Source organism: Notothenia coriiceps, unplaced genomic scaffold (genome assembly GCF_000735185.1).
Source record: "Notothenia coriiceps isolate Sejong01 unplaced genomic scaffold, NC01 NC01_scaffold00031495, whole genome shotgun sequence".
Taxonomy (NCBI): Eukaryota; Metazoa; Chordata; class Actinopteri; order Perciformes; family Nototheniidae; genus Notothenia; species Notothenia coriiceps.
Window position 1 is genome coordinate 299676 of NW_011364196.1, and position 19048 is coordinate 318723.

General features: G+C 39.4%; 1 protein-coding gene across 1 annotated transcript; it reads right to left on the reverse strand.

Moving 5' to 3' along the window:
- Positions 1-1497: 1497 nt before the first annotated feature.
- Positions 1498-17755, reverse strand: LOC104960061 (unconventional myosin-Ie-like). The gene is made up of 4 exons (XM_010788011.1): positions 17443-17755; positions 3749-3892; positions 2636-2725; positions 1498-1596 (listed from the first exon to the last, which is right to left on the reverse strand). Exons 1-4 carry the CDS (start codon positions 17443-17445, stop codon positions 1498-1500), a joined length of 336 nt encoding a protein of 111 aa, XP_010786313.1. The 5' UTR covers positions 17446-17755.
- Between the last annotated feature and the right edge of the window lie 1293 nt (positions 17756-19048).

A 19048-nucleotide genomic window follows, 5' to 3' on the forward strand; every position in this document is an offset into this window, starting at 1 on the left:
TTTACAGGTGGGGTAGGTAATTTCGGAGAAACCAGCTCCAATGCGCTAGAATTTGAAAATACACAACCGGAAAAGATCTGCCACTTCCTTACAGAGCCCCTCCTCCAACACACACAAACGCCAATGAGGGCACGAGATAAGTTTGTTCACAGATGGAAGGCTGACGGGCAGGTAGGCCATCCAGTTACTTTAGCCGGGCCTGTAAAGCATTTTACAGCACCACGACTTCAACAGATGAATTTTTTTTTATGTATTTATTGTCAAAGCATTTCATATATTCATTGCTATCGGGATGTTAAGAGCATTCCATGGAATATAACAAAAAGTGTTTCTGAAATAAATTACATACCCCACCTTTAATGATTGTGTATTTCTGATCTAAGCTAAGAGTTTCATCTTATAGTTTGGTTGGAAGTGCCAAACTGAAACACCAACCTGCTGCAATTCATCCCTTTCATATCTGATCCAGATGTCGAGGCCTAGATATATAAGTCACATGCTGATGTAAGCAGTTGGCAGGCGGATGAAGTAAATGAAAAGGCAAAAAGTCACAACTGTGCTACAATTTCATCCTGAATCCCCCTTTTGGTAAATTCACAAATGTTCTTAATAAATAAGTAAAAGCGCTAACACAGACCGATGCAGCCCACACTGCCTGGCCAGCAGTTCACAGCAACCTTTGTTTGCTGTGACCTGCTTCATCATAAAACCACTTCCATGCTTTTGTTTGCTGATGTAGTCGATCACAAAATCCACCTCAGTGCCTTTATGTGGGAAACTGAACTAGCAACTGCTGGCTGTCCAAACAACGGACGAAAGTGCTGAAGCGGGGGTCATTCGTCATGAGGTAAGCACTATAGCAACCGCGCCGCTCAGGTGACTGGCACACTGGGATCATGACACCACACATTTCTCTCCATGCAGATTTGTAGCTCAAAAACATTCACCAACAAACTCAAACAGGCTGTAAAAGTACTTAAAAAAAAACCTGAATCTTACAAAAATACTTATATTAGGCCAAGGAACATGCAGGTGTTCTTCCTGCTGTTTGTTTTTTGTTCTTGTTAAACCAGGAAGTTTTTTCAAAAATAGCCACAATAACAGCTGCTTTGTTCCCATCTCACATCCTGAGTCCAGATCCAGCAGTCAACAGTGCACAGTTTTCACTTACTTCTGTAGTGCATTCCTACGTTTCACTAAAGCTTATAGTGAGATATATATATAATGGAAAAACACCAAAGAAACATGTCACTCTCAGTCAGCTGTACCAAATGATGTGGTTTAACCTGCTCCCTTCCCATGTTCCCATCCTAATAACTATTATCACAGCCTGCGGACGATCAGCTGCAGCTTTCACATCGCACAGATCACTTTGTACAGATTACTATCTCCAGTCTCACTGCGGTAACAAAATGAGAACTACATGAATTTGTATTGTCACATGCCATTAGTTCATGATGTGTAACGAAAGTGGAGGATGATAAATGATTAAAGGTCTTACCTGATGATGACACATTGGTTCTCGCTGTCAATCATCATGTTTCTGTACATGTTATCTGCCAGGGCGTAGATGTGAGGCGGGTTCTCATACTGAGCCTGAGAGTTCACAAAATAATTTTGTTAAAATAAAGCCAACAACACTTTAAAAGTATACATCTGGGGATATTTAATAGCTTTTCTTATTGTTAAAACATCTCTACTTTTCTACTTCATGTAGTATTCTCTTTTCTAATCTAATAAAGCTTATTCTTTATGTGCCAAAGTGCTATGTTCTCAGAAAACAAATAAAACATAGCCACACTACTTCACGTGACATGTTACTGCAATATGATGAAAATTGGCAGAGAAGTTTGTTTTGACTCAATCCCACATACAGTATCCTGCAGCCATAAATAATCACTAGTCAACCAAATGTGTATTTACCCGCCACTAAAAATAGTACTCACTAAATGCACTATTCACTCCTTTCTGAAAAACTGCAGCTGCATTAGGTATGGTAGTCGTAAGACATTGATAGATGGATAAATCTATGGTTGGTTTTGGTCCCATTTTGGCCTTGATGGCTTAATTCCTAGATTGTGAAAAGTCTACACTGAATGCAATAAGTACAACATAGGACTTATAACCTTCATGATGGTTTCAAACTATTCTAAACAAATCTGAACTTTCTGCAGTGTGAGCTGATAACGCTGTGCAAACCTGAACCCAGTGCACTTTACTCTAACCTGTTGAACTGTTAAATGTTGGCATGTGTGATGCTGAGTGCTTTCACAGTTGGTAAAAATATTAGACTCTCTTTTAGTTTGTTCCTGGCTTAAGGAGACAAGCCTACTCTCTGCATGCCGGCCAAGAGAGGAGGCAGACTCGGACAGGCGGTTCTGTGAAGGTCCTGCCAAGCTTTCTCCATGGTTGAGTCAAGTTTCTGACAGCAACATCTGCGCCATTCTGCTGGAAGCTACACACTGCAACTAACCCAGAATTGAACAGCCTTTTGTCCTTCAGACAGTTGCGGTCTTAAACCCCCGGGCACATTGGTTCTTTTAAAGATTTAACTTGTTTTTTCTGGTGTAAATTCAGACAGCTGAAGCTGTTTAAAATGTGTTTATGGGTTTTTGTCAAATTGTATCATACTTACTGCGCCCTGATACATCTCAACTTCTTTGTCTCCAAAGTATGGCATCTGCTTGAAAGGGTTGATGGAGATGAGCACGGGACCGATATATGTCTGACGAGGTTATATATTAAAGAATATAGAAGTAAAACAAATAGCACCAATTTATTATGACCCTCTATGAAATGCAAGGTTTTCATAAATTGTAAACCATTATCTTTATATGGCAACAAATCTGTATAACACTAACAAAGAGATTTAAAATCTGTAAATGAAGGAAAATTATTTAATCTAAGGCTGCCCTGACGTCAACAGAGTACAATGGAGCTGCAGTCGAATATTTGGTGATCAGGCTTGAGGCTAAAAAGTATCCAGTTCTTACAAATGACAGAGAATAGACCGACCATGTAACACTGTGAGGTTTTATGCCCTGCAGCCAAAATGCTGCTCAAGAAAAATAAAGCTGCCATTGTGGGTGGCCTACAGTGACCCACAGACTTGGCATGGAGACCTCACAGTTACGGCTATTTATTGACCCAAATCAAAAGGCCTGACTCAGAGATGTTGAACCTTAAAATGCCAGCATTTACTAAACGTCACAATCCTGTGCAGTGCCAGGACGTGGATGAAGTTTATGCAATGAGAAGTTCAGCATTGCTTTTCAAAGGGGTTATTCATCCATTAATCTACTCATTTCGCGTCATGAACAGCTTAAGTGTGTAGCCACAGCTGCACTTGAGAAACCTAAACCTAGCATTTGTGCGATGTACTGTATGAAAATTACTGCTCAATGTTTTGAATCCCCACTATAATCAAAAAATACTGCTGGTTAAAAGAGACTAAAAAAGACTGGAGATGCAATCTGGTATTTCTCACACCATTTTGTTCACATTTTGCACCACAGTGAGATAAAGCCAGTGTGACTTTGGAGTGGAGGGAGGTACGTACAGAGGGGCCCTCTGCCCCCTGCACACGGCAGAGTCTCAGGAGGAAGGCGTTACCTCGAACACTGAGCTATTACTCACTGCTAGAAAAACACTGTGAATGACCATTCAGCTATTCTGGGAATAGCTGGGATGAGAAGGGGCTCGGCTATTTCTCGCCGGGTTGTGAATTGTGATTGTAAGCAAAGGATACAAAGATGTAGTCATCCATGTATCTCTTCTTGAGGTTGTCCACGATGGCATCCTCATTGATCTTGCTGAGCAGCACCATGTCATCCACTCCGCTGTGTTTGACATTGTGGCTCTGCCAGTGGTACCGGTAGTGCCCCCGGCTCCCCTGCAACAAAACACATACAATGTATTGTTAGTTCATTCACAAAGACACAAAGGGATAGCGTGGACTAATCGAGAGTCTGACATCAAGGGGACATAGCACTGTTACATGAGTGCATTTAGGCTTTACAGCAAACCCAGAGGCTGAGGTTTTGTGGTTTTATCACACAAATGAAAGCCAACGGAAAATGGTTATTATCACAGCAACAAAATTCACAGTGTGCACATTTTCTGATCCAGGCAGCACGATGAGCTGTGTTTACTTTAAAATCTTGCAAGGTCAGATTCCCAGTAGTGCTTTGGTTATTTGTCCAAGTGTTAAAGATGCTCTTGCCCAACTTTTATCCACATCCTAACAATCGGTTTTTCACTAATCCTGTTTTTTTGTTTCAGCTGGGTGAGTCTTCGGAGAACTGAGGTCATTCATCATGTGCTATGAGTCAGTGTTGTCTGGCTACTGTGGACGAGGGTCACAATGTGCTGCGAGGAGTGAGTCTCTTTCCCCTGGACGGAGAACCACTCAAAGCTGCAGACAGAATCCAGAACATTAGTCAACACACAAGTTAACTCTTGACTTCCTCCCCCCTAAGTGAGGAAGTATGGGAAGGAGAAGAGTGGCAATCTTAACAATAACTTTAAGGCTAAGAAATCATTCAGTCAGTCCTATTTTACAGCAAGATACTATATTTTATGTTGCAGAAGTGTAGATTTTGAGAACATAATCATATTTACCCATATCTTTTTAGCTATTCTCGTCAGTCTGTTGTTCCTCCAACTATTTTATTGATTTCCATTAACATTGTGTTTAAACATTCACATTACCCAAAGGATGAATCCTAAAAATCCAACTGTAATGAACCCCTTGTTTTCCTGATTGTGCCGCCATAAGGTCGACATTTTTGTTTTTTATTAAATGTTTATTATTGTATGGGTTGCCATAACATTATGTTGAGATATCTATGGAGACCAACGTATACATCGTACAGTTTAACTGACAAAGTATGAATGAGTTTTATTGTTTGCATCCATCCATCATAAAGCGCTTATCCAGAGCCGGGTCGCAGAGGACGTAATTGTTTACTCTAATGCTATATTCAAGGTCAAGAATTCACTTGAGCTTTAACTTATCAAGCACACATTCAAAGTCATGAAAGAGCGTAAAACAATGACAATCCCACCCCATTTGCTGATGAAGATCATGTGTGTGATACGATAAAAAGCTACAGGAGAGCTCTTTAAGGACTCGGATGCCATTTCCAAGAGTTGCAACAAGGTGGTGGAGTCTTTCTGATTTAAATATAATGAACCACGTATAATATCACAAGAATATTCATTATATATACACATTACTCTGAACTCCCACAAATATAACACACAATCTTTAGTAGTAAAAAAACAGTAACATATGTAAGCTAAAGTGAGTTGCTCTCACAGAAAAATTAGATCAATAAAACTAAAACAGCATAAAGAAAACCCCGGATCCACAAAGTGTACACAAAGTACAAAATAAACCAGTGGAAAGACATTTTGTATTTAGTAATTAACTCTAAATTACTTACTACCAGAAAGCTTTTAATATCCTCCAGGCTCGCTTTATTCTTTACAACAGCAAAATTAAAACCACTTTACAGACTAAGACATAGCATGGGAGATGACGAAGAATGTTAACAGCTTTTTCACCAAAATCCAGTGGGTATTTTTCCCTTAGGAGGGAAGCAGCAAATTATAGCTTGATTAATTCTCCAGATCACACCCATTACCAGGTTTTACTGCTTTTGAGGTGTGGCAGAGGGAGATGCTGATCTATTTCCTTCCTTAGCAACAAAGACGGGCTGACGTCACTCTCAGGGACAAAAGCACCACCTGACATTGAGTCGAATCCAAACATTTGATAGAAGTTTGAGTTGCAAATCAATGTTGTGAAGAAAGGGAGGAAAGGAAAAAAGACACAAACTAGCCTTCTAGTCAATTCAAATTTGTTTTTAAAACCCTGAAGAACAAATTTGTCACAAGTGACAAAACTTAAGATCCTTGATTTGGAGAAGGGAAAACTTTTTAAAGTAAGTGAGAAACCTTGGAAAAAAGGAGGATAATTCGTTTAATAGTTGATAATGGAGATAAAACAACATCACATACATGTATTAAGAAAATATAAAGTGTAAAAGAGTGCAAAATGTTAAAGTATTAGGACTGAAGAAAATGGATATAGAGATGGAGCCTGTATTCATTGTTCTTTGTATAAGATAATAAACTTAAACACTCTTTTTTATTTAGGAAATTACCAGCTATCCTTTCGGTGCCACCTTCTTAATAGAATAAGTACTTTGACATATTCATTTTTTTTTCTTTTAAAGCAGAAGTCAAGAGCGAGTGCTGGCCACAAAGTGAAAACAATTGAACATGCTATATTTAACCTTTGTCTGCTATGTCTGGAATGATAGTGTGCAGATTCAAGAAGGGAGAGGTAATAAGCCGGAGACGTAGGAGGTAGGCGTCAAATATTCTCAGGATTGCTTCATCTGTTTTGTTTTAGGCCTTGTTTAATGAGGCAAGAGGAATAAGAAAATATTCTCACTTACAGCAGCAGACCAAGGGAGTAGCTGCACAAATACAGTACACACACACACACACACACACACACACACACACACACACACACACACACACACACACACACACACACACACACACACACACACACACACACACACACACACACACACACACACACACACACACACACACAGTACACTTACAGTACACACACACAATGCCGTCAGGGAGGTGCCTGAAACAACCTCTGCTCTGCCGCTGGCTGCCAAGCAGTAATAGCTGCCAGGGGTTGAGGGTCTCTACTGCAGTGATTGTAATAGGGGTGGAGGGTCACTTCCCATGCAAAGATCTCTTCTGTTCTGTTCCAAGTTTTGAGCTGTAACTCTTAATGTAAATGCTGGAACAACTCAAACAAACAACAACACAATCCGTTTTTTAGAGGGTGAAGGATAAGACATCCCATCAGATTGAAATATGAGTTACTGAAGGCCTGTGGAGGAGGCGTCATACAGTAAACACATACACGAGGGACATCTGGCACATCTATGGTGGCCATAACAACAACAACAACAACAACAACAACAACAAGGAGCCACAGACTTCCTCCTGAGCATGACACCACACAACTGAGCGTCTGTCATCATTAATATATTGTGTTAATAAGATGTTTGAACAAAATGATATCCTTAAAATGCTTCAACAAAAGGTATCTATGGAGGTATGAGACCTGATTAGTTTTTCTTTTTTTCTTTTTTAAATCAAAGACATTCAAACCAAACTCTTGGACCGGACATTTTCCCAGAAACACAAAGGAATTTCAATACCAGTCCTGATCCATAAGCCAAAGGTTTCCCTCCAAATACCATTACCATATATGGAGAGTGCTGAGCAGCTCTGGCTCGGGGAACAGGAAATGGCTGGGTTTGATTCGGTATCATAAGCGGCACTTTTTCCCTCATTTCTCCCTTCTGTGCTGTTCTCCTTTTCCAAACCAGGATCTGACACACAGTGCACCATGTGTTAGGACTATTTTTCTGCTTTGCCATCTGAGGAATATCTGGATACAAGCCATGAGAACAAATTCCTCTGTTCTAAAATAAGAAGCAACTAAAGACGTTAATCATTCTTTACCAATACTCTGGAGAAATTGCATAAACTTTGATACAGACAAAATACTGGGGTAGAAAGTTAAGTTATGTGGCGAAGGTAAATAGAATATTAGTTTCTGCATAGGCTGATGCTAAGTCTCCTGGTTGTTATCATCAGATTAGAATGTTTTTTTGAATGAAGCAGAGTTAAAACTGCAGGATAAGTTAGTTGAAGCCTCTGAAGCTAAATCTGCCTTAAGCACACAGCCTTCTTAGTGCTACAAGCCAGACTTTTGCCCTGAATGAAGCTACAGGAAATGCCAAAAGCATTTGAGTGGATGGAGCTTTTCCTCCAGGCTAGCTTGGACCGCCTAAGGAGAGACCCCATGTCTGATAAGCTCTCATGTTTAAGATTAGTAGGGCCACCAAGTACCAGCGTATCTGACCTGATTTCTAAAGTTAATGCTGACTTAAAATGTCATGTCCCAAAAATGTTCATTTATATTCACACACATTACTGGTTTTGTAGCTGTGTTGAATGTGAAAAGTAATAATTATACCTGCTCTCAACAAATACAAAAATCTGAGTTTACACCCAGGTCATGTATTTATCAGATAAACCATCACCTGAACAACGGTATTATGCTGTCAATTGTCTTTCTTTAGAAAAGTTAAGCATTTGTGGTCAAATAAAAGGTGATCAAATAGCTGTGGATGTAGGGATATGAGCTAAGAGCAGTGATTTAGATGTGACGGCTCCAAATTATTATCAGAAATCACCCCTGACTGAGAAAAAAGCTGCTGGCAAAAGAGCAGAGGACAAAGAGTAATGTAAAAGTAATGTATTTGATAAGCATGTGTCACGAATTAAAACCCAAATTAAGGGTAACTCCAGTCTTGGAGGAAAGGTTTCCCAAGAGTCTTAGGGTTAGGGTTAGAAAAAAAGAAAAAAAAAGAAAAAATTCATTTTGTTTTTTGTTTTGTTTTGGTTGCAGGGAATGTTATAAATGTTATAAATTAAATCGAAATGATGTCTATTTGTAATGGGTTTTGCAGACTGTAAAGCATTTTTTTCCTCAGTAACAGTCCAATCTGTGGTCCAAATGTAGACACAAGGGTCACCACAAATCCAACAAATCTGCACATGATATTCTGACGGATAAAATATTTAGTCTCGACGCAGCAAGCAGGCAGAAGACTCAGTCTGATATGAGCCTAAAGCCTTAGCACCAGACCAGTGGCTTGGCGTGTTTTAGCCCATTAACTGCACACCATTTATTTGCACTAATACTGACAACTATTTCCAAAGTAAACAAAAGCAACGTTTTTTTTCCTACACTCAAAAACTGTTCAAATGTGCTTGTGATAGGCAATGCATAATAATGTTGAGTCTGCTCAAATTCCATAATTGTCAGACATTTTCTGTGTTCTCCCTTTCATTATGATCCGTTATTTTTTTATCCGCCTGGCTTACCTTATCAGCAATTCTAAAACCCTGTGAATGCACTGCTTTTTGAAGTTGAATTCTCTGATTTCTGAGCTTCCTTAAATGCACCAACAAGGAATACTTGTCAAAACAGTGTTATCACACAGCTACATAGTATCTGTTGTAACAAAAAAGGCACCCAAATAGATAGATTACCTATCTCTAAATAGCCTGTAATCTCTGCTGCGAGACAAAATTCAGACGAGAGCAAATTTAGAACATATGTCAACAAAATGGAATCCAATAATGTACTGTATGTATCTGAAACATACACAAACACTGGTTGCTGGTCAGTTTTTTTTCAAACTACTATACAAGCTATAATATCTACCACAAATGCCCCTCCTGAACTGTTTCAAAAGAGGACAAGGAATGAGTCCAAAACAATTTTACGCCAGTTATGTGTGGGTTGATTTGACAGATGTTTCCCCAACTACTTGTTGATATTCAAAACATATCTGATTTGCTCTAAACCAAACAAAGCTTAAGAAGGCATTACTCTCTAAACAGCATTTCCACCTGGTCTCTGTGGCTTGCGTTTGCACTTTGTCCAAAATCACTCGCTCTGAGTAATCGGACCAGATGCAGAAAAAACTGCTGACAGAGATGGTCGGCCTTTCCAAGGTACAGGGGGAGGATAAACAACGATGAGAGAAGTGTGTGTGTGTGTGTGTGTGTGTGTGTGTGTGTGTTGTGTGTGTGTTGTGTGTGTGTGTGTGTGTGTGTGTGTGTGTGTGTGTGTGTGTGTGTGTGTGTGTGTGTGTGTGTGTGTGTGTGTTGTCAGAGGAGCAATGACCCACAGTATGAGTCAGTCTGATCCCGTCTGAACTTCTGACGGATGTGATGCTCATTAAGGTCAAACTGAGCCCTCTACAAAACACTCACATGCATGTGTACACACACACACACACACACACACACACAAGGATCTTCTTCTAAAGTGATGTCTTAAATTCCAGATGAGGCTGGAACTTGATTAAAGAGTAAATCCACACTGAATTACACAGTGCAGAAAACTGTTGCTACACGATTCTCTCCAAACTGAAACTGTTGATAGTTTACACTGACTACATCTACTCTTGAACTGTGATTTTTTGTAAGCAGATTTTAAACAACAAAAATGTAATCAACACTGAAATAACATAACAGCCCTGCATGATTCCACTTATTAAGCCTGCCACCAAGTTGTGGTGCTGGTTTGAATGTCACAAAGCTAAAGATGACAGCCTCATTTGGCTAGACATCACACAGAGAAGGAAGAACAAAAAACAACATGTTGCCACAGACTGTAGATAAAATGTGTGTAAGGTTCACTCTAAATAAACGGAAAAAATAAACTGTACCCTGCAGTTTTAAATACAGTTTCAATCAATTGCCTGGGTCACTTGCTAAAACATCTTTGCGCCTCATAACGTTAAAGATGACAGCGGTCACTTGCATGAAACTGGGTCACCAGCATTATAAATAATGCAGACGAATAAGCCTTGTCCTCTCTTTCCATGTCTACATTTCTCACGCTATTGTGGATTTGACTGCTCGAGGTCACACACAAGGGAAGAATAAAAGGAAATATATTATTCTGATTTGGTAACATGAGCCCTGACTGGTTGAGATGATATTATAATGCTGTGCCTGCAGGGTAGGGCTGAGCACTGTCCCTCCCAGAGACAGAGGACATAACAATCCAGGGTAAACAGATACTGGATGACTATTAACACATCTCGGAGTGAACTACACACTTTCAGCTTCACAGTCGCAGCACTTACTTTATTTAATTGACATTTTGGAAACTTTTCAGCTGCTGATGGTAAACATCTCAATCTGTAAATAGAGGATAACAGGAACAAGGCTACTAATAAAACACAATACCAAAGAAAATGTGGTTAAGGGGGAATTCAGCTGGAAGATGTGTCACAAAATACTGCAGTTTCCTGTCAAAGCAGCCTCAGTAGTGGTTGAATGTAAACAAACCATCTGCAGTGGAAACTCATTCATAGCCATGCCTTGTGCCACAACAGAGCTGAAGTCTCAAGTTTCAATCACCGAAATCCAAGACAGCATCTTCCCTAGCAACTCAATACGTTCGAGTGAATCGTTTGGTAAAACGCTACCAAACATGCCTGGCCTTTTTGTGTTTCCTGCAATTCCTGAATTATGTTTAATGCAGTTTTGACTAATACATTGAGCAGGAAAAGATTGAATCTTACACCTTTCAAGCTTGTTGGCAAATCATTAAAGATGGCTTTGGTATTTTCCCAGCTTTCTGTTTTTCTTGATAACGCCTCCAGTTTTTCATAATGTACCATGAACAGAAAAGCCTTCCAGTATCAGCACTAACAAGCTACAGTGGCACTTCATTAAATAGCTGCCAGGAGAGAAGAAAATTACTAAAGCCAAACTCCACAAAAGTCTCAACAAGAGCTTCCTGCTGAATCAGAGCAGTATCTCAGAACTGAAGTCCTGCTTCTTTTTTTCCTGTAAATCTAATATCTCTAGATAACAGATACACTTAAAACAGACCTTTAGGACTCAGAAAACAGAGGTACATCTCTGTAAAGATATCACATTATAGGAATTATTTTTGCTGTGTGCCAAAACAGTTCTGAGCCATTGGTCAAAAGTGCCTCACGTTAAAGGTGGGGTAGGTAAGTTTCAGAAACCGGCTCGAGATACACTTTTTGTTATATTCCATGGAATGCTCTTAAAATCCCGATAGCAATGAATATCTAAAGTGCTTTGACAAAAAATCCATTAAAAAAATGTCATCTGTGGAACCCGTAATACTGTAAAAACTACAACCAATCCGTTTAGCCGGGCCTTCCATCTGTTGCACGCACAAATGTATCTCGTGCCCTCATTGGGCGTGCCGTCATTGGGCGTGCATTGCAGCAGTACTTCAATGACTCGCCAGCAACAGGCGGCCACTTTCACCATGGCAGAGTTAGGTTCAACATCGTCTACTGGTCGCAAAATAAAAAATGTAACGGAGCAAATTAAGAACAAAAAGAAAGTGGAAACTAGGAGAAGTCAAACCAGAGTCAATATCGGAGTTGCTTTGGCTGTGTAGTATTGCTAGCCTAGATGTGTTTAGCTTTGCCTGATATGTAACCTTACTGCAGCCTGCTCTCGCGGAGGAGGTGCTCTGTAAGGAAGTCTGAAGGAAGGGGCGGATTCTTTTTGGCTGTGTACTTTCAAATTTTAGTGCACTCGAGCCGGTTTCTGAAACTTACCTACCCCACCTTTAATGTGAGAAGGTTCACTAAGATCAGACAGGGTCAGCCCTGTGCTAAGAGTAAGAATGTATTTTCCAGACATAACGTGCTTTCGGTAACCACGCTTGTTCTCCAGATAGTCTTTAGTTTTTTCAAAAATCAAAGACGCCTCTTTAAACTTCGATATATATGACAACTCTGTAACTTACTGTAAATGAAACTACTACTGCTGCACGTTCTTTGTGGGAAGGGGTGTGGTGTTTCCATATAAAGAACAAGATGACATTGACTTTTTAAACTCCATGACTCAGCTGTTCAACATTCATTGACGGCACAGAAAATCACTGCGCTGCGTCTGAGTACAGTATGTGGGAAACGGAGCCCCAGCAAGCACTGGCTGATGATGCATACTGTGATTTCCTGATTAAAGAGCAGTGCTAAAAGTGTCAAACAATCCTGAGGATCTATAAAAAGAGAGCAAGAAATGTTTGATTCTTTGATAAATCAACGGTGCTCACTTAAGGCAAAAAGAACATAAAAGCTGGCCTTGAAATTGATTTGCCTCCTCAGCTTCATGTCAGTAATTTATCTGTCTTTTATGAGCAAAAACAAGCTTTCAGAGTGTAGCAAGGGAAATGCTCAAATCAAATTGTAAAGTATTGTGGTAAGAAAAGCAGAGGGAAAGGATATGCACCACGCAGGAGATTAGTCCCAATGGCAATTACAACTGAGCGGATATACATACTCTCCATGCTGAAGTAGAAATAACAACATTTGTTGCTTTTATTTGTTAATTTTAAACATATTTTTTGGGGGTGAATCTTTCTTGCTCTTCTTTACAGTTTCTAAGAAAAACATTTTTAAACTTGATCTTACCACAATATCTCTGTGATTGACAGTTTTCAGATTTCTACCAAAGGCACCCCATACGAATCAGATCACGAGAAAATTAAGTTGCCAGATGTCCTGGTAATTGCATGTTATAAGGTACATATTCTGCATAATGTTTTTAGTTTGTTAGGTTATTTTGAGATTCATTGCTGTTCGTAACCATTGTATCTTATTTAGCTGCCATACTGTAGTATAGTACACAAAAACACTGTTTATTGATGAAAATGACCTCAAGTTCAAGAGGATACTATTCAAATATTGACGTCACTGCATGATTCCTCAGTAAGAAATGCTCTGACTCAGTCCTGCCATGGGGCATGTGCTCAGAAAAAGAAAACTAATTCAAACCAGTTAATTTGGACTCTGTTTCCAGTCAGTTACTTCATGTTTCTCTAGAGAGAAACACAACAGCTGACCAGTCTTTTAAAAGCGTTGACTCAGTTCTTGGTCTGTCTATTTTTTCCACACGTTCTGTGCCAAAAACATAAAAAGGACAAATTGATATTTTGTAGACATCACTGTAAGGTATTAATCTGAACAGCAACAGCTGCCCAGGGATAATGAGGGTCCTGTTTGAACTGACCGCTGGTGTCTCTATGAAGAAGTAAAGTTATTCAATAGCCATCTTAAGGCCAAACCAACAGCAACTGACGTGATACAGACACAAAGAGGCCAAACTTTGGCTGGCATGTGATGATGGGAAGCTATCAGAGCAGATAACCGGAGCACAGCTGCAAGACTCTGACCTTGTTCCCTGTCCAGGATGAGGGAAATCATACATGCAAATATGACAGGACGCTGTTTGGTTCATGATCTAACAACAAGGAAAACAAACTAAACAAGCAATAAATTATACAACCTGAAGCAGTATGTACAGATGTACACAGATAAGAGCATTTATAACAAAGGTAATGTATTCTTTACTCTTTAAAGTTAAGAAGAAATGTTCTGCTCAGGCGTGATCTAATAACAGCTGAATAAGAACATTAAGTTCAATGCTCTATAGAACAATAATTGTCAGCGCTAAGATGCCAAAGATAATTAATCAACTCTTATCAAACAATCTACTTCAGGTATGATGAACATGTTCTCTTGCTTAAAAGACATTAAAAACACAAACCCAGAATAGCTGCACATAAAGCAGTGCTTAATGAAATCCCTGATTTCCATTTCATCACACAGGTTGTGCTGTCATAACAAGTTAAGAGGTGGTGGTTCTTTGAGGCTGTACTTATGCACATGGTGCGTTGAACTCAGTTTCAAAGCCAGCATGCTAATATGCTATCAATGACAATGCTATCATGTATTTAGCAAATGTAATTGCATCAATCCAATAGATGTTGAGACATTAAACTCAAAAGCACAATTGTCAAATCAATGAGGGGGCTAAATGAAAAGTCAAGGGGCCACAAGTCAGGAGGATTGCCACTTCAGTGACCATACATATCTGTACCAAATGTTATGGCAATCCATCCAAACAGTATTCAGATATTTCTGTCCAAACCAAAGCAGAAGAGCGAGCGATCAACACTGCCATTCATAGAGCCACGCTGTTGCAGGGCTTAAAATGTTATTACTGTCATCACACTTCAGCTGATGTGTGAATAAACCATGCGTGATGATAACTCCTTCAAAAAATAAAAGCTGTGTAATTATGGCCAAAGTCCAGTTAATATCTGAGAGAACAAATCACTCAGTACTGTGTGCAGTTGCTTTGTGAATTACCTTTGGTGGATTACCTGAAGTAGTTGCATTGTTCATCCATTAGTGAAAACATGTTACTGAGGCTTACAGCAGTGAATGTAGAGGAGTAGAGTGAGGGGACTCCCTGGTTGCTAGTCATTTTGTAAACAAGGCTGAAGCATCCAAATAGAGCCACACTGTGCAGAAACTCTTTACTCTTGGTCACAGGAGGGGTAGCACACACTGCTCGAGGGACTGACAGTAATCAAACTGATTCATGCTCCTCACTTCATCCGGCACTACAGCTAAATATCATGTTTCGCTTCTCCAAGCCTTAATGAAACCACAGGATATAACTCACTGGTGAGACATGGATATAAATATATGCTTTTATTGTAGTGACAACACCCGGAGAGCCTTTGGTGTCTGTGGAAATAATGCTTATCCATCTTTTATGTTTTACTCGTGGTTCACAGTAAAAGGCAGATACATTGCTGCATGCCTGAATTGTGAAACATGATAAGTTGCCAAAAATATGAGATAAAGGCTTGTGAATGCTGCGTCCACCTAGTTTTTGTTGTTGATCAAAACTGCAACCAAATTACATTTTGCTTGTAATGACATTACAGTACATCTGCTTGTGTACAGCAGAATATATAATACACTATAATAATCTAACATTATTAATAAAATATGACATCATGTTAGTTTATAAGAGAAGCATATCATTTTACAACATGCAATTTATATGTTTCTCTTATCCACAACAAGTGCAAGAGTAGACAAATTCAACACTCTTGAGTCCTGTCATTGAAAACATAGTTGACGCTTTGTAACAAAGAGGTATGGAACTGATCACGATGTGTGAGTGAACTGAACCTCAGCGACAAGCCTAACGAGTTCCCCAGGTCCACAGAATGGGTGTTCGTCCTGTTTTCAGACAGAGGGCTGGAATTCCTGAGCAAATCTGTACAGCAGTGATCGGTTTGAAAATGGAGCGCCAGCTTTGAAACTAAGGGAGATGGGGGTTACTCTGTACGCACCTCCCTGTAGGAGAAACTAATGCAAACCATCTGCTGTCATACCGACTTGCAGTTCAGCATCTGGCAGAGAAGCAACCAGCGAGCGGTGCTGGTGTCTGCTGCTCCAGACAGTCAGGATGGCAATCAGACTATTTGTCTCTTCTACTTTTCAGATACTCTCACAAAGACAAGACCACAAATACAATAGGTTTTTAGTTATGTCACATCTTAGAAGCCATTCCTGAAACGTCCTATTGTTTACTTTATTTGTACATGTCAAGTTTCATCCCTTAACATTGTTATATACATAAATTAATCTTGGCTGGATTTCATGTTCCCTCAAAAGAAGAAAACAACTTTGACTATTTATTCACTTAAGGCCTAAGATAACACAAGTGTACGTGATAATGCCACAAAAGCAGATTTAAAGCAGGAATATATTACATCCTGGCAAAAGCTCAATGATGTTGACTTTATATTATACAGATTTTGTGCTTTTGTTTGTCTATAAACAACCCGACCAACGGGTTAAATCCATCACTTTGGATAGCAGTTAAAATGTTTTAGTCCTACCTGTTTGAAGGGGCATTGTTTGTGTGTGAATAAAGCAACCGGTTTAAAGCTAAATGATGCATAACATTTACTTTCCAGAGGCAAAATACTCTTAAATCGACAGACCTTTGCTCATCCTCTAAGCATATCTTTATACTCGTGAAGGATAACATCAACTAAACGTAAAAGTGGATTTAATGGGGGAACACCTATAAATAAAAGAGATATCTCCAATAACAAATAAGAATGAGCAGTCATTATCAACGTAGAAGAATGTTAAAAGCTGCACCCCAGCTGTAATATAATGTCCAAAAGCCAAAGTGGGAATTATGCTACAGAAGACTGTGGCTTGAGGAATTGTTGCCAAAACACAATGACAAGGCCACACTACCTCCTCCATAACTTGGCTCTAGGCGTGTCTGCTGCAGGGATGGCATTCAGTAACCAGGAAAAACCTGTCTCTATGCAGTGCACACACAGATAACAATGCTGGAAACAATACACACACACTCCACCTGACACATGCTCCCTGAAGGCCTCTTTTTCCAAGACAAACCAGTTTTAAAGAAAATGCTGCACCTATAATGCATCCGAGTAATGTTAAATGACATTACATCTGGGTGTCACTCAGAAAAGTTCTCGGTCAGGGCTGTCTAATTGCTTTCTCTTCAAGTGTAGACCGTAACAAGTATACGACTGTCAGAATCAAGAGTCAGTGACAGGTGACTTTTAATGGTTGGGGGATTATAATAAATATGGGCAGAACAATATCAACAAATGTCATATTGTTAGCTTTTTCTCACATCAATAGGCAATCTGTCAGGTTAAGTAACAGAAACTGGAGTTGAGTATTTGTAAATGTGGTTAATAGAAAAAGTATGAAGAGATAACCATAACACATTTAAAATCACATGTTGTTTGTTTTGGGGGATTTATTAGATAAATATATCGAGTATATGTTTTTTTTACAGCTCTAGAGGATCCAACTTTTATTAAGCATGTGGATTATATTGGCTGTACTAAGTAAATAGTATCATCATATCTGAGGCAGTGTAAATATCACTCACCATCCTTTGGCTTTAACCCAACAGTCTTCTCCGTCGTATACCCTGCGATCCAGTGTTTGTGCGAACCTCAGTCAAGTCCACACTGTTCAAACAAAAACTCTGTAGTTGTTAAAAGCTAACGCCAGTGGACGAAATCCAATTTTACAGAGGATATTTTTCCCGATAAAGTCCAGAAAGCATGGATGCATGGATCCTCAGCGGTGTCCTCAGTCCATTGTACGGACAGACCTGAGCCCTACACTGACAGCAGCAGCAGTATCACACTCAGATCTGGATGGTAATTTACGGAGAGCAGTGCCCTCAAAACTCAGCTCTAAAACATAACACAGGAAACGCAGCCAGGAGGTCCAATCAAAGGGCGCTGCACGCGGAACACGCTTAAATATTCATTAGGCGCTGGGAGAGGAACGACTGGGCATGCGCAGCTTTGGGTCTTCCAAACAACAGACTGAAATTTTATTTTCATTTGTTACTACTTCTACCCCACTTCAATTCAGAGGTAAATAGTGTACTTTAGGCTATTTAATATCTTTAGTTACTTTGCACATTTGGATTAATACAACTTAATTAAGACTTGAGTTACATCTGGAGTAAAATTCACAATATATAACTTCAAAAGGAAACTTAAATGTTGCCAATTATATCTCAAAGCTATGTTTCAAATTCCATGCAATACACATTATTAATACAAGGTCTGAAAGAACAATATACGAATACGAGTACATTTTCCTTTTTACATGCAGCATGTGGAATAATCTTCGTATCTTCACTCAGGATCCCAGGGACATCACTGGTATACCTTGTGGAAGTCGTTTACAGTGCTTCATGACTTTAAATGAAGAATTATCTATTTATTGAAAAAAATGTGTACAGTAGAATAATTGAGTTCAACTTCCCCCTCAGGCCAATGTAACTCACAGGCCTTTCTCTTTTGAAGTGCTTGGGTGGCACTAATGTCCACTTCTCACAACCAGTCTCCAGACTGAGGCTCGCCTTGCAATGATGTTGGGCGGTGGGGCGACTCTCTGGGTGTAACCTGTCTAACAGGCTACCTCTGTGCAGTAGGCACACTGTGTGTGTGTGTGTGTGTGTGTGTGTGTGTGTGTGTGTGTGTGTGTGTGTGTGTGTGTGTGTGTGTGTGTGTGTGTGTGTGTGTGTGTGTGTGTCATATCTAAGTCTTATTCTAAATACACCTTTACTTTTACATCTAAGATAAATATTAAGACAATATAATATAGCCCGGTGGGAACCAATGTGAATACTCACTACAACATGAAGCTCTTGTCTCCTGAACTTGTATTGACAGACGGTAAGACATGTTAGTTAGACGAGGAAACAAACAGAGCTGTTATAATGTATTATGATTAATAGATAAACAAGGAATGCTTCATAGAGTGTTGGTGATGCCAAATGTGCAGTGGTTTGTCACCACCAAGTGGAAGTTTTCGGCCTGACAGAAAATATAAAATTATTTGAAAATCTTGGCCAGTTTTTATTTTTTATGTTTTAATAATGTCTTGAAGGTATTCAATATTGGACATTATCAGTTTCGTTAATTGTATTCATTCATCCTGCCACATTTATTCATTTTCACAATTATCTCAGA